The following is a 15,103-nucleotide window of genomic DNA, read 5'->3' as shown; positions in this document are numbered from 1 at the left end:
AGTACAAAGAAGACACAAAGGAACACTCATACCTCCCCACCACCCACCCTGCAAACATGCACAGAAGTGACTGTCATTAAAATAGTTAACATGGGGCTGGGTACAGACGAACCAGGTGAGGAAACGCCACCTGAGAAGCCGCCTGCATCGAGAGCAGCAGGTCGGCCACGGCGGCCAGGCACGACACGGCGCCCAGCGGATGTGTGGGAGAGACGCCCAGATTCCACTCATGCACACACGGCGCCCAGGCCGCCACAGCCGAACACTGCTCTCGATACAGAGGGCTCCCTCTCCAAGGAAACACTGGGACAAAAGACTTGAGCTAAATAAAACAAGATAAAATCAGAATAAAATGTAAGTTACAACACAGGAATAACAATAATAATAATAATAATCTTTATTTATATAGCACTTTTCATACAGCAGTTGTAGCACAAAGTGCTTTACAAACAGACAAATAATTAAACAAAGATGAAAGAAATTATGACCCAAATCCACCCCACCCAGCCCCAAACCCACCCACCCCGCAATCCATACACTGTATTTTTAAAAAGCAACATAAATAAAAGACAATAATAAATCAGGGACATTGTTATACCCAGTACGTACTGAGGAAACGCCATCTTAAAGGATTAAAATAGGTAAACACTGGAGGACTAAAAGGTAATTCAGGTAAAAGCCAGACTAAAAAGGTAGATGCTACGTTTCTTTTAAAAAACATAATAGTTATAATAAACTAATATAACTTCATAAAACTAATAAAGAGAATAAATAGGTAAAGAAATAGATACATTTAAAACTAGGCGAAAAATAAATATCAGCTAAAGGCTAGACTAAAAAGGTAGGTCCTGAGCCTGCTCTTAAAAACATGAACGTCCTCTGCGGCCCTGAGGTCCTTCGGCAAGTCGTTCCAGAGGCGAATGCCATAAAATTGGAAGGACACCTCACCTTCAGTCTTTGTTCTGGCTTCGGGGTGGCCAGGAGACGGCTGCCGGAGGAGCGCAGGGTCCGCGAAGGTTCATAAGGTAAAAACAGCTCTGAGAGATAAGAAGGCCCAAAACCATTAAGACACTTAAAAAGCATTAAGAGAACCTTAAAATCGATCCTGAAAGACACAGGAAGCCAATGCAGTGATCTTAAAATCGGTGTAATGTGGGCCTGCTTCCTGGTCTTTGCCAGGACACGAGCGGCGGAATTCTGTCAAAGCTTTAAGTCTGAAATACTCTTTTTGGGAAGACTGGAAAGCAGGCCATTACAGTAGTCAATGCGACTGGTGATAAAAGCATGCATTAGCGTCTCCGTGTTGGCCCGAGAGAGAATGGGGCGGACTCTAGTTATATTCTTTAGTTGATAAAAATCTATTTTTATAATGTTCTTGATATGTGGAATGAAAGTCAGTTCAGAGTCAAAAATCACACTCAAGTTTTTCACATGTGAAGAAGGATTAAAAGACAATGCCTGCAGTTTAGGTAAAAGTTTCTCTCTCTGGGCCTCAGAACCGATGACTAAAACCTCAGTTTTGTCCTGGTTAAGCTGGAGAAAGTTTTCTGCCATCCAGGATTTAATGTCTAAAATGCAGTTAAACCACATGACTTCAATTTATAGTCATGATCTCCAGTTTTATCATTATCTGTACTTGAGTCTGATTTAAACATCATATTTTCCTCATTTTAGCATTTGTTCAGTCTCCAAATGCCACTGCTGCTCTTCGACTGATGAGCTCTGATTGGTATGAATATCCAACAAAGATCAAAGTTTTATCAGTAAATACAAGGTGATGTTTTTTGATGAATCCATGTCATCCAGCAGTGGAGAGCAAAAGCTTCTTGGGTGGTTCAAGAACTTTCAGGTTGATAGTGGTTTCAGTCTTCCAACTGGATATCTTTCTTGAGTCATTACATTTTATACACATCCACAGTTTCCACTGTTTTTACACTTCAAAACCATCCCCCCCCACCACCCCCCGTTTTATTATTAGGATAATCGTGATTGAATACTGCAGAAACTGGAAGATGATCACGAATATCCTTTATCATTAATCCACTTACTGTTTTGTTTTCTATTTCATTCAAGAAAATATTATCAATTAAAGTGGCACTATGGGTGGTAATTCTACTTGGTTTAGTAATCTGAGGATACAGGCCAATGCTGAACATCATGTTAATAAATTTGTCAGTCATTCTGTGCTTATTTGGATTTAGCATATCAATGTTTAAGTTTCCCCCAACAAACATAACTTTCCAAGTTAGGTTAGAAAAGTGTTCCTCCATCCAGTTACTAAAAGCATTTATATTCGAGCCAGGTGTTATACAACTTACAATAATATTTTTTCCTTTTTATCCTCGTAATTTCTATGGTAAGACATTCAAATAAATCATCTACCACCATAGACTTATTTTCAATCACTACATAACTACAGTTTGAGTCCATATGCATGGTTACACCGCCACCATGCTTGTTTGTTTGATTTATACATATAAACTCACAACCTTCAATACCAAACTCTATTTGTCTTTCACTGTTAATCCAAGTTTTGAATATTAAAATGACAATAAACGGTTGTGTAAATTGTTTTAAATAACTCTTGATGTGGTCAAAGTTTGCATAAAGGCTTCGACTATTGAAATGTATAACTGAAAATTTGTTATCAGACTTGAAATTATTGTTATAATGATCTTCTGTGTAGTATTGGCAATCATTGATAGAAGACGGAAAAAAGTTTTTATTCTGGATCAATGTCATCACCAATGATCTGAGAATTATTGAGATATTATTGAGAATATTTAAAATCCAGGTGATTGGTTTCTGAAATACCCCTTAGTATGAGTTCTGATTCAGTACTAGATGCCATGTGAAATGTGCATCAACATACCAATGTTGGATTGTTGTCTTGAGGCTGAGATGACTCGGTCGAATTGCGAGGATCACTATGAGTGATGTCAAGTTGGTAACTGAAACCAATAAGCCCAATCTCTATATTTTGTCATCTATCAATATTTTACACACTTTAGGTGGTTTTTGAAGAAGTGAAGCTGCAGTTTGTACATAGTGTCATCCCTTTGAGGGTATCTGAAGCGTTTGTAGAGAGGATCCGTGTTTAGTCTTGTTTTGGGCTGATGCTCAATGTGCACATCAGGACATGAGGCAACCAGCAGGGAACCCAGGCCATCCATAAAAAATTCTAGGGTCAAAGTCAGACATTCATGATTTAAGATGAAAATCTTTTGCTAGGTTTGGACTTACTGCTTCTGTGGAGATCTGGACCTACCTGAATGTGCTACCCGCAAGAGCTTTGGATCAAATCCCACCTTTAGGGCTGAATCTGTACGAGCCATGAAGAAGTTGACCACGCCACTGGCCAGAGAGCATTGTGGGTAACCAGGCAGTGGATGGAAGTTTGTCATTTTCCGCTTCAGGCAGCCACCATCCATTTCCTCTCCTTCCTCATACTCAAGAATAAAACTTAATTGGCCCCCTTGTACAGATCCACCAACCTGATACGAGCAGAGGGACCAGAGAACAGATTAGGTCAACTGTTACCATTTTGAAACAGGTAAAGCGATTCAATGGTCATTGTACATGGTAGTAGAAATATTATATAGAAGTTTATGTAACACAGGTCTGGTTCTTGACAGCATGATGTCATGTGACTTCCCATTTAATGACAGCTACTGCTAATCCCACTCTCCGCATGTACTTCCACTGTGTACAGTCCGAGCACTTTTAGATCAACCCGTCTGTAAACTGTTGCTTGTAAAAGAAATTAAACCTGGGTTGAGTGTCAATGTTGAAGAAAAGGACTAGCCAGTTCCATTAAGAAACAACTGGGGTGGGAAATGGAGTGAGCAACCAGTTCCTGGAATGTCCACTAGCAACCAGCTTTAGGGTGACGGGAAAATCACTTCATAATGTTCTTTTTAGGCAAGTAACACAAGCCGACGTCATAGACATGAATGCTTTCATTCTCACCACATCCAGTTCAGGGATCGCCTCCATCACCTCCATAAACTTCTCTAATTTTGTGTCCTTCGTAAACTGAAAGTCATCATCCACCCACACAAAGTACTTGGTGGTTACCTGGGAGATTGCCAGATTCCTGCCAGCAAACCAGCCCTGAAGGAGAAAACATGTTTTCACATATTCTGCAAAATTTTCTAAAGGTAATTTCAATGCAGAGAACTGACAGAAGGAATGAAATAAATTGTCAATAATATGATAATTCTCGTGTAATATGATAATCCCTCTTCTGAGAGGGAGACAGAGAGTCATGAAATTCCCTTCGAGCAGCTTCAGATCTCAAGATCATCTTTGCAAAGCATTGTTGGTATGTATAAAGTTCATGGCACAGTTGAGTCACTGCCACAGTCAGGAAGAGAACACAAACCATCACCTGCTGCTGAGAGACAACTGATTAGGACAGTCAAGAGTCAAACAGGAATCAACAAAAAGCAGCTCTGCAATGAATTAGAAGCTTCTGGAACACAGGTGTCAGTGTCCACGGTCAAGTTTGTTGTCAGTGAACATGCAAAAAGGAAGCCTTTCTACTACAACCTTCAAGCTTGAACAAAAATTTGGCTATTTGGCCACAACGACCAGAAACACAGAGAGAAGATGTGGCCCGTTACCTTGAGAAGACCACAGCTACCATCAAGGATGGTGGTGGTAGTATTATGCTGTCTGGCTGCCAGTAAAACTGGTGCTTTACACTAAGTAAATTAAATTATGACACAGGACATTTGCTTCCACATCCTTCATTACCTCTGTGTCTGTGTGTGTCTGTGTCTGTTTGTCTGTTAACAGCATAACTCAAAAAGTCATGGATGGATTTTCACCAAATTTTTACAGGATGTCCAGAAGAGCAAAAATAACAATCGATTAGATTTTGGAGGTGATCCGGATCACCGTCTGGATCCAGGATTTTTTTGAAGGTCGAAGGACAATTGCGAGGGATGGCTGCCAGGCCATCTCTCAATTGTACAGACAGAGGTCGTCGGATCAATCCCAGGCGACAGTCGAATTCCGCGCGGCCGGTTTGGCCTGCCCGAGCGAGTCGGAACCGACGGAACGAAGCGGCGGCGACGCGTACGGTACCATCACGTGCGCGCGCAACGCTACCGTTACGTGCGTGCGGCGGCGGCGCCGTCAAAACACTGTGCTGTTACACTGTACATGAATGTTATGCTTTGTGCACAAACTGTTAAAACTAAATTAAATCCGTCCATTACGTTTTGGGTTATGCTGTTAACAGACAAACAGACAGACAGACAGACAGACAAACAAACTCCGATTGGTCATCTGTACAATTGAGCGATGGCCTGGTGGAGGTCTGCACTCTCCGAGTGCTTTTCTCGTTAAAACCTAAAATTATCATCATCCAACAGGTTGAGTCTTTGATGCAGGTGGATGTTTCAACAAGATAAAGGCCCCAAACACACATTAAAAGTGGTAAAGAAATGATTAAATCAGGCTAGAATTAAGGTTTTAGACTGGCCTCCCCAAAGTCTTGACTCAAAACCCCATGAAGAACCTGTGGACCGTGATGAAGAAACAAGTCTGTGCGAGAAAGTCAACAAACGGCACTAATTCTGTCATGATGAGAGGTCAAAGATACAACCAGAAGCTTGGAGATGGCTACTGAAAGTGAGTAGTTGAGGTGAAAATAGCTAAAAGGATGTTTAATTAAATATTAGCATTACTGTATATACATTTTTGACACAACAGATTTCCAGAAGACCTTTAAAAAATCTATAAAAGAAGCAACATACACAATGGTTTTTGTGATGAATACATATATGGGTTTCAGTGATTCCATCATAAAAGATTCAGAGTCATAAGAGTCACTGGAAACTCAAGAGTGCCATGATCCATATGGTCTTCATTAGTGTATAGAACCTCTTGTTCAGGACTCTACATTCAGATTGTGGTAAAGAGGGAACCACTGGTTAAACTTAACCAATTTAGTATGTATAAACCCAATGTCAGAATTTGAAAAAGTCAGGAGTTTTAAATGTGTGTTAGGCTAATAAATAACAGTGTTAGTATGTGTGTACCTGTGCTGGAGGCATGATGTAATGCTGGATGTTTTCTCCAGTAACTTTCTCTGGTTCCAAGCTGTCATCAGCAATAATGACTGTAATGTTTCTGTAGAATTGTCGGATGCTTTTCAACAGAATGTTCAGTTTGTCATAACGCAGGAAGGTCTTAGTGGTGATGGTGACTTGAGAGCTGATGTCTGACAGGCAGAGAGGTCAGCACAGAGTCATTTAATAAAGAAACAAGACAGAATGATAAGTCACTGTGTATGATCATAGAATGAATACTGTAGCAGGAATTCTCCACACGGTTTAACATGAGCCTGTTGGTGTATTTTAGATTCGGGTGGTTTGAACTTGTATAAATTGTCAGTGATAGAGAAGACAGAAGGACAGAGGTGATATTAGGCCTCCTGGCTTACTATTGCAAGTTTCTTTCATTTAACCTGTTGGTCCCTGAGCCCTGTTTTTGAGGCACCTGCTCGAAAATGAAAAAATAAATAAAAAGGCTATATCTCTGGAAATACAACCTCTATGTGAATAATCTTGATATCAAAATAAAGGTAAGACCAGTGAGATTTCATCAGAGAGTAAATGCAGAAGGAACACAGGAAAAAATGAAAGTTTTTTATCCTCGCCTAAAAAAAATCTCTTTATAGTATCAGTTCCATTTGAAAATGTGCTGTGAGCTCCCTAAATACTCCAGAAACATATGTAGTAACTTCTTGACATTTCCTGTACAAAGCTGCAAGTGGCTACAGTAAAGCTGCATAAAAATGACTTTTATGAGTGTTTAGAGGAGATTCTAAGCTTTCTGTGGGTATGTGGAATGTGTATGTGTGTGAAAGGGAGACAGCTGCTGACTTTGTTTTGCATAATTTCTTCCGTAGAGCCCCCGCTGACACGGGGATTAAACCAGGAAGGGGGCAAAATTAAACTAAACTAAACTAAGGGCAACGGCTTAGGGCCGTGATGAAGGCTAAGCTAAACTAAACAGGGAGAGAGGAAACTCACAATCTCCGGGGAACTGGAGATGAGGTGGGGGCTGAGCTGAGGGAGCCGGTGGTGGATGTGGCGAGGGCTGAAGCAGACAGAGTCCGGGGAAGCGACGTGGGTGTGGAGAGGGTCAGGCAATGTAATACAGACAGAGTCTGGGGAGCGGGGAAATGGGCAAGGTAATCCAGAGCAAGCAGAGTCCTGGTAGGGGCATGTGTACGGTGATGAGTGGCATGTATCCAGCTTGAAGCATGTGGCATGAGGCAATGATCCAGCGTCCGAGTCGTGGCAGAGCCAGGCTTTTATCAGCCGCTGATTGAGACTCGCGCCAGCTGTCCTTCCAGCAGTCATTAACTTGACGAGCCAGAGTACAGGAGCGGGAGGGGGCGTGACAGAAAACTTGTGGATACCCTAACTGGACCTTTGTGAAGGCTCACACAAGATCCAGAAAGGAGAACAACCCAGTGAAGATGGAAGAGAAGGAGAGCAGGCGCAACAATATAGTGATCCCATATGTGTCTGAAAAACTGAGGAGGATTTTCAACAAACACCAGATCCCTGTCTTTTTAAAGCCAAATAACACCCTCAGGCAAAGACTGGTCCACCCAAAAGACCCCACACAGCCAGAAGAGCAACCTGGTGTATGCAGTTAAATGCAGCGAGGAATGCTCAGATCTCGACATAGGGGAAACCAAACAGCCACTTAACAAGCGCATGGCTCAACACAGGAGAGCCAGTTCCTCAGGACAGGATTCGGCAGTCTTCCTTCACCTTAAGGAAGAAGGACACTCGTTTCAGGACACCAATGTTCAGATTTTGGACAGGGAGGACAGATGGTTTGAGAGAGGAGTGAAATAAGCCATCCATGTCAAAGTAGAGAAGCCATCTCTGAACGGGGGGGGGGGGGTCTGCGACATCATCTTTCGCCAATTTACAATCAGGTCCTTTCAAAACTCCCCAAATGAACTACTAAGAAGACTCATGCCAATGACCACCATTAGCACACGAGGGCCCAGTGACATCTGTGCATTTCAACGACTCTCATCGATACTCACAACGACCATCGCTGAGTAGTCAGATGAGTTTTGGTTTTGGGTCGTTGGAATAATAGCCCTGGACACACCTCACCGAGGTTTAAAAGCTGAGGCAACACCAACCACCACCAGAAATGAAGAAGCCTCTTGGATGAGAGGTGAAACGTCTTCAATGAACTTTCTTAAAGTCCAGTGGATTGATTTAAACTACTTTGGATTGAAAACTGAATGATATTCAGCCCAGCATGAGGACAGCACTCCTACCTGTTCCCATGTCGTATAGGACTGGCAGGCAAGGTTGTTTGATTGCAATGGGAAACACAGCCGTGTGGTTTTCAAACTGGAAAGTTACTAAGAACGGAAAACAAAAGCACTTTACTGAAGGCACACTACAGAGGGGCACCTGCTTAAGCCATTTTGTGCATTTAATGAGTCTTAGAAATATGACTGTTTCTCGCTTATTTCTCATTTCTTGGACACATACCCAGATCTCCAGTGTTTATAGAGTAGACAGTGCTGGCGTAGGACACTTTGGTCAGCAGGTCATTGAGGATCACCAGACTGCTGGACTCAAGGATCAGTTCCTTCTCACCAGCGCCTGTCATTTACAACCAAAGGAGGTCACAAGGATCAAACTAAATCCTTTTAATCATCAACTAACTGCCTTCATAACACTGTGGTTTTTGATGATTCCTTCAAGGTAGGTCATTAAGAATCTCTGGTGTTAACAGGCAGTTAAAATGATGGTTGGTGTGGTACCTTGCCTGGGTAAGACTGAATTGCACATTAATACTATTTATTCCATTAATGTTCAAATACAAATAACATGGCAAGTTTACCTTGTGTTGCCTCACTGTACAAATTTGACTGCCAAATTTACCACAACAGATTTTGATGCTGTATTAAAATTAAACCAATAGATTCCTGGCAAATAGTACAAACTTTCGAATATCTGAAACACTGCAAATAGCCAGCAGCTATATTAAGATCACTAGTGTCTAAGAAACAGACTGAAAATATGCAAAATCACTAGTTTGGCTGAGTAAAGTCAGTTTAGGTCAATGATATAGAAAAGTGACACAGTTGCTTAACCAAATCAGGTGGACTCATATTCTTCCAGCAGCTGCAGCTGACATGATATGAATTTAGCTGTAACAGTGGAATCACCTTTCACTGTCACTCCTTCAGCTGGAGTCTCTGTGGTCAGGACGCCTTTGGACACACTCAGGGACACCTAGTACAGATACACATGAACAAACCACAAAGCAGTCAAAACATCCATACAATACAAACACCTGTAGTTAGTTTTACAATCACAAAGGAAAATTGTACAACTCCTGGCCACCAGTCATGAGAAGATTCTGATGTAATATGCCAATTTAATGTAAATAAGCCTCTCCTAGTCAGAAAGGGGCTGCACGGTGTCGTAGTGGTTAGCACTTTCGCCTTGCAGCAAGAAGATCACCGGTTCAAATCCTGGGATGGGCCTGGGATCTTTCTGCATGGAGTTTGCATGTTCTCCCTGTGCATGCGTGGGTTTTCTCCGGGCACTCCGGCTTCCTCCCACAGTCCAAAAATATGCTGAGGTTAATTGGTTACTCTAAATTGCCCATAGGTGTGAATGTGAGTGTGATTGTCTGTCTGTATATGTAGCCCTGCGACAGACTGGCGACCTGTCCAGGGTGTCCCCTGCCTTCGCCCGAGTCAGCTGGGATAGGCTCCAGCACCCCCCGCGACTCTACAGAGGATAAAGCGGTGTATAGAGAATGAATGGATGGATGGAAGGATAGTCAGAAAGGTCAAAGTTTGTTTTTGGCACCAGAGGGATGTACTATGGAGCAAGTTTGAAATGGTTAGATATTTCTGTGTATGTTGGTTCAACAAAATCCAAAACCCCAGTCTGAGATAATAGATATCACTACAGTGGTTCTTACTTGTTTTGTTAACCAGACTTTCTTCATCATTGTTCTGCTGACACTCATAAAGGAGGCATCTGATGCTGGAATTGACTCTTTCTTTCTGCACAAAATGGGCCAATGGTGCATTGCTGACTTAGAAAACCATTAATCAAGTGTTGATACATTTATTTACCATATATATTTATTTTACAATTTAGTGCACTAAAGATGATAAGAAGTGCATTTAGGTCAGACATTGTCCCATTAAGAATGGTATGCTGATGTCACAAGTTTAAAGTGAAATTAATGCTCTTGATTGAAAATTTCTGGGACAAATGCCAATAATCTAATCAATTTTCTAATATGTGTTCTACTTGCTGTTTCCTGACGAATAAGCACATCACAGAAGAACAGCTCAAGGAGCATTGGAAAATCAAAAACTTGATAATCTTATTTGGGGTTATTTTTCTAAAAGACAAACTTCCTCAACAAGGGTTCAGAGAAAAGTTGCCTTTGTGACACTGAACGCTCTGACTTTAGACCCAGTATTCTCTGCTAATCCACTGATCTTGCTTCATAGTACACTCCTCAAGCTATTAACATTGATTTGCTTTCCGTTTCTTGCAGAATTTTTCATTTGTTCATTCCTCAAGCTGAATGAAAGCCAGCCCCACACCACCACTAGAAAACTAGAAAATCAGTACAAGGAAGGACAAGCCCCACTGTCAGTGCTGGAAAGAGCGGAAGAGCCACTGCAGATCTTATTGTGTGCAGCAATCAAAAGTTGGATGAACACAGTAAGTAGCGACACCACTGCACCCTCACAGTCACATTTTACTGAATAAAAACCCAGTCACACCAGAATGTGGCACACTTAAATTCACCCATATGTCTTTATAAAGACTTGGTTTTTGATGCTAGATAGCATGTTGCACATGTTTCAATCTGCATAAAGTTTTAATTAGGAGAAAAAAGTTTGCCAATTTATGCAAAACACACAATTGCCACATTTAAATCAGAATTTTCAAAATTTCCAAGTCAAACTGCACCAAAGTCATTTAACAGAATTTGCAGAGGGTTGCTTCTCGCCTGCCAAGGAAGCTCGCTGTTCTTGATGGTTCTATTGAAATGAATGGAGTTTGCAAGGAGCTGTGTCCATTTGTAGTCACTGGTGTGACCAGGCCTTCAGAAATGTTGAAAGTCATGACTGATTTAATCACGCATGCCTTACCACGGTAGCTCTGTTTGGAGGACAATATGTAAAATCAGTAAGACAGAATTTCTATCCCAGTTGCAGTGAAGTTTCTGCCCCTTCCACCAAGGTTAACACCAAGATGGCTGCTGAACAATGATAGAATAAGATGTATGTATCTGCCTATGTAATATTTGCACAAAACAAAATAACTCTTTCTGTGAGAGCATTCATGCAAATTCGGTGTCTTCATTTCTCAGGATCTCAACAAGGGTCGCAGTCAGCAAACCCCTACAGGGTTACAACAGTCACATTTAGGACACAAGTTACACCAGATTAAAACACACCTAAACCTCATCAAAGTGTGTTATGTTTTATATCATACACACTGATCAATCTCTGAATTTTCAAAAAGTAAATCAGCAGCCATCTTGCATGAACAACCAAACCTTTCTATCAGGGAGATCTGGGTGAGAATGAGTTGTCGATCTGATCTTCAGCATCACACACCAACCTTGTAGCTGTTTCTTTCTCCTGCATAAATCCCTAAACCTGAAATGGAAATGGCCGAACACTTGCATGATACAGGTTTATGGAAGTTTCAGGTTTTATTGACTTTTACAAGAGATGGAAAGCAACTCACCAAGACAGTGAAACAAGTCCTATAAAAATCTCCATTGAGCTTTCTGTCCTTGGGCTCTGGTTTAGGTTCATCATGGTTCTTACTTTTTGATTTTGTTGTTATCACATCCATAAGGTTAAGCTTTCCTACCACTGTAGATCACCTGCTGTACTCAAAACTTGATAAACTCCTTATCACCTGACTCACTGGATGTAGAGTGTACACGTCTGCTATTGACTAAGTCTGTCTTGCAGGTTTCTCCTTCCCTTCTGCTATGGGTCATTCCAGGTGAAATGACCAGATATTCCTTGGGGGTGTTGCTGCAATATTTTCAAATTAGTCTTAAATTTGCATGCCATTAGATAGTAAAGGTAAAGGTCGTCACCTTTAACAACTAACATTTCAAAAAGAACAAAACATACATAATACTACCATTGGAATGACTACTAATATTTGTATCCCATTTTAAAGAACTGAAAAGCAAAAAACGATTTTGACATTACCCATGCCATTTTGAGTAAGAATATCTCAGTAACTACAATTCTAACCCTGCTGCTTTTTTGTACAGTGATAGAAGACAGACGGAACTGTCTTGTAGAAAAATTTGGGGTCCCTGGTACCTGTCCCACACTGAGATTTTTGCCACCAAAAATAGCCAATTAAAAATCTCGTCCAACTTTGGGAGCTCATATTTTCCGAATTGAGGTACCTAGAAAGCTCCAGTTTGCTAAGTTATCACACAAGTTTGTGTAGAATGGAACCCAGGGGTGTCAGAACACTTCTGTGCAGTATTTCTAGTACTTTTAAGGTCCCAAACCCCACTTGCGAGTAGGTTTTTCTTAATTTTTTAGCATTTTTAGCAAGCCCCCATGGCCTGCAGTGTGTAGAGAAACACCTGGGGATGTTTGTGGGGCACTAGCTACATGCAGAGGTCTTGTTTACCAACTCACAGCTCTCTGGTATGTCTAGAGGCTGAGAATTTACCACTTAAAGATGCAAAAAACCCTGGCGAGGCTTTTCTTAGCTATTTAGCCCAAATTCTAAAAATTTCAGACCCCCACAACTCAGAAACTATTTGAGCTACAGGCCTACAATTTTGCACAGAAAGTACTTTTGTAACTGTCTAGTGACATACAAATTTAGGACTAATTTGAAAATGGTGTGGCAACCACCATCTGGTGAAACCACATGGAATGACCCCTATGTATGTTACCGTTTTCAAATCCCCTTCACTACGGAACACACAACCTAACACATTTTCTTGTGGTAAACAGTAGTCAATGCCTTGCAAGCAAATGTTGCACCAAAATATTCCATTGTTTTCCGGGGGTACTATTGCTACAACCTTAGCTTAGCTCCAGAATGTAATCCTTATTTATAACAGAATCATGAGATGAAGTCAGACCAATATGCACAGCGCTGTGTAAAATGGTATGACTACTCAAGACTAGAGGAGACCTAACTTCCTACACTGGGCTGGTTAGCAAATACTATAAGCATTAGAGGCTATAATGGCAAAATAACTGAGTAGTAAAGAAGAAAAAAATCATTCAATTTAGATATTTATTTTAGCCATTCGCATTTGAAGTTGGTGACCACTTTTAAAACACTTCAGAGAAATTTTGCATAACTTCTCTGACAGTGAAACCTTGGTAATGGTCAAACATGAAGTAGGGCTCCAAGGTTAAGAAAACAATTTTGTTCATTAGTTAGTTTGTTTAGCTAGTTCATAGCACAGAGCACAGAGGAAGCATGGCATACTGTGCTGCAGAAGGGTATAGCACTGAAAGACTAAATCAATCTTCACTGTATTTGAATTATTTTTTTTGTATGAGACATCTTTGTGCTTACAGGTAACATTTTCTGAAAGTCTAATATGTTACTGCATGGTTCCTTGACTCTAATAAAGTTAACCTTCTCCAACTTTCTACTGTCATTTTGTTGTGTATTGTAAAAACTTGACCACTGATTAATGGCTCTCTGAGTCAGATATAGAGGGTAACCTACCCGGTATGAGAGTGGCTGTCAACGGCCGCACTGTATAACCCTGGATAGGATACTTCAGAGGGGAGTTTGGCAAAGCAAACAGCAGTCTGGATAGTACAGATGATGTCCTGTTGGGGAGATGCAGAGTGGGTTGGTCGTGCAAACAGGTTGCTCTTGGTTTCAACTGCTGTGCCGACATTTCCTTTTGAGCAGACATTTGTTTGAAAATGTCAACAGAAAGCATGGAATGTTCACATTCATTTGCTAGATAAATGTGTATTATATGTATTTGATTTGCTACTGTTGATCTAACAGCAGTGGAATAATAAGAAAATATCTGGGTAACAACATTGTAGTGCTAGAGGTAGAACATAGCAGTACTAACTCTAATGCTTTTAATAAGGAAATCGTGAGGTAAAGACCTCAAAATCTAGGGTTACAATGGGCTAATTGGTTCTCAGTTATCACATTTTTTATCAAGAAAATGTTTTTTCAGCAATAACTAGGTTTAAAATCCAATAAATTCTCTCAGTAATACTTGGTTGCAGGACACAAGATATTACATCCTCACTATCCTTGTACCAAGCAGAAAAACAAAGTGGTGCTGAAATAGTATTGGAAGAATTAAACCATTCAGTAACTTGAGTTTACACAAACTTGCAAAGCAAATTTGAAGCAAAAAAGTCATGATGTAGGATGTATCCTGTTTTTTAGTGAATAAACTAGGCTGCGTAGTGTCATCAGAAGGTGGCTCTATAGGCCATGCTAGCTGTATTAAACAGAGTAGAAGAAGCCAGAAACATAACCAGGTATTTGCCAACCACTTAAAAAGCCTCAAAGAAGAAGAACCAAACAAATAAAATAAACTTTGGTCACTTCGTTTTCAGTTGGGAATGTTGCAATTCGTCTTTCTTGTCTGCTGATAATGGCCATCTTTAATGCCGTTTAGAGGCAAAAGCAATGAATCAAGTGGAAATAAATGATCAGTCATTGGAGGTAGCTACTTTAGAACTGACTCGAAAAAGATGTTTCATTACAATTTCTTTCCCAGAATTTGTCATTTCAATTGACTTTCTTTTTTCCCTATTAACTATTTTTGACTGTACTTAAAATGTACATAAAAAGACATAAGACCCACAGAAGGCCCGTCCATTCCAACCCATCCCTCCATCCAGTACCTGGCTTTGTATCTTTGGAACTCCTTAGCTCGGCGTTGCAGCAGCTCCTCATACTGGTTCTTGGGTATGGATGTTTTGAGCATAAAAGAGTCTTTAGGACAAGTGCATGGACCAGGTGAGTGACTGAGGAGTGCTGACCTGAAAGGGTGGGAATGTTATGGATGT

The 15,103-nt window shown here is 40.8% G+C and overlaps 1 protein-coding gene across 1 annotated transcript; it reads right to left on the bottom strand.

Moving 5' to 3' along the window:
* Nucleotides 1-547: 547 nt before the first annotated feature.
* On the bottom strand, nucleotides 548-15,021 carry LOC127531674 (beta-1,4 N-acetylgalactosaminyltransferase 1-like). Its single transcript, XM_051941495.1, has 10 exons — nucleotides 14,939-15,021; nucleotides 13,782-13,888; nucleotides 11,667-11,704; nucleotides 9,230-9,296; nucleotides 8,547-8,660; nucleotides 8,327-8,413; nucleotides 6,051-6,232; nucleotides 3,970-4,113; nucleotides 3,269-3,494; nucleotides 548-3,181 (listed from the first exon to the last, which is right to left on the bottom strand). The coding sequence occupies exons 1-10, from the start codon at nucleotides 15,019-15,021 to the stop codon at nucleotides 2,991-2,993; spliced, it is 1,239 nt and encodes a 412-aa protein (XP_051797455.1). The 3' UTR covers nucleotides 548-2,990.
* Nucleotides 15,022-15,103: the final 82 nt, after the last annotated feature.

Source organism: Acanthochromis polyacanthus, chromosome 21 (genome assembly GCF_021347895.1).
Source record: "Acanthochromis polyacanthus isolate Apoly-LR-REF ecotype Palm Island chromosome 21, KAUST_Apoly_ChrSc, whole genome shotgun sequence".
Lineage (NCBI taxonomy): Eukaryota > Metazoa > Chordata > Actinopteri > Pomacentridae > Acanthochromis > Acanthochromis polyacanthus.
Note: the sequence above shows the minus strand (reverse complement) of the source record. Positions and strands in the feature narration are given on the sequence as shown.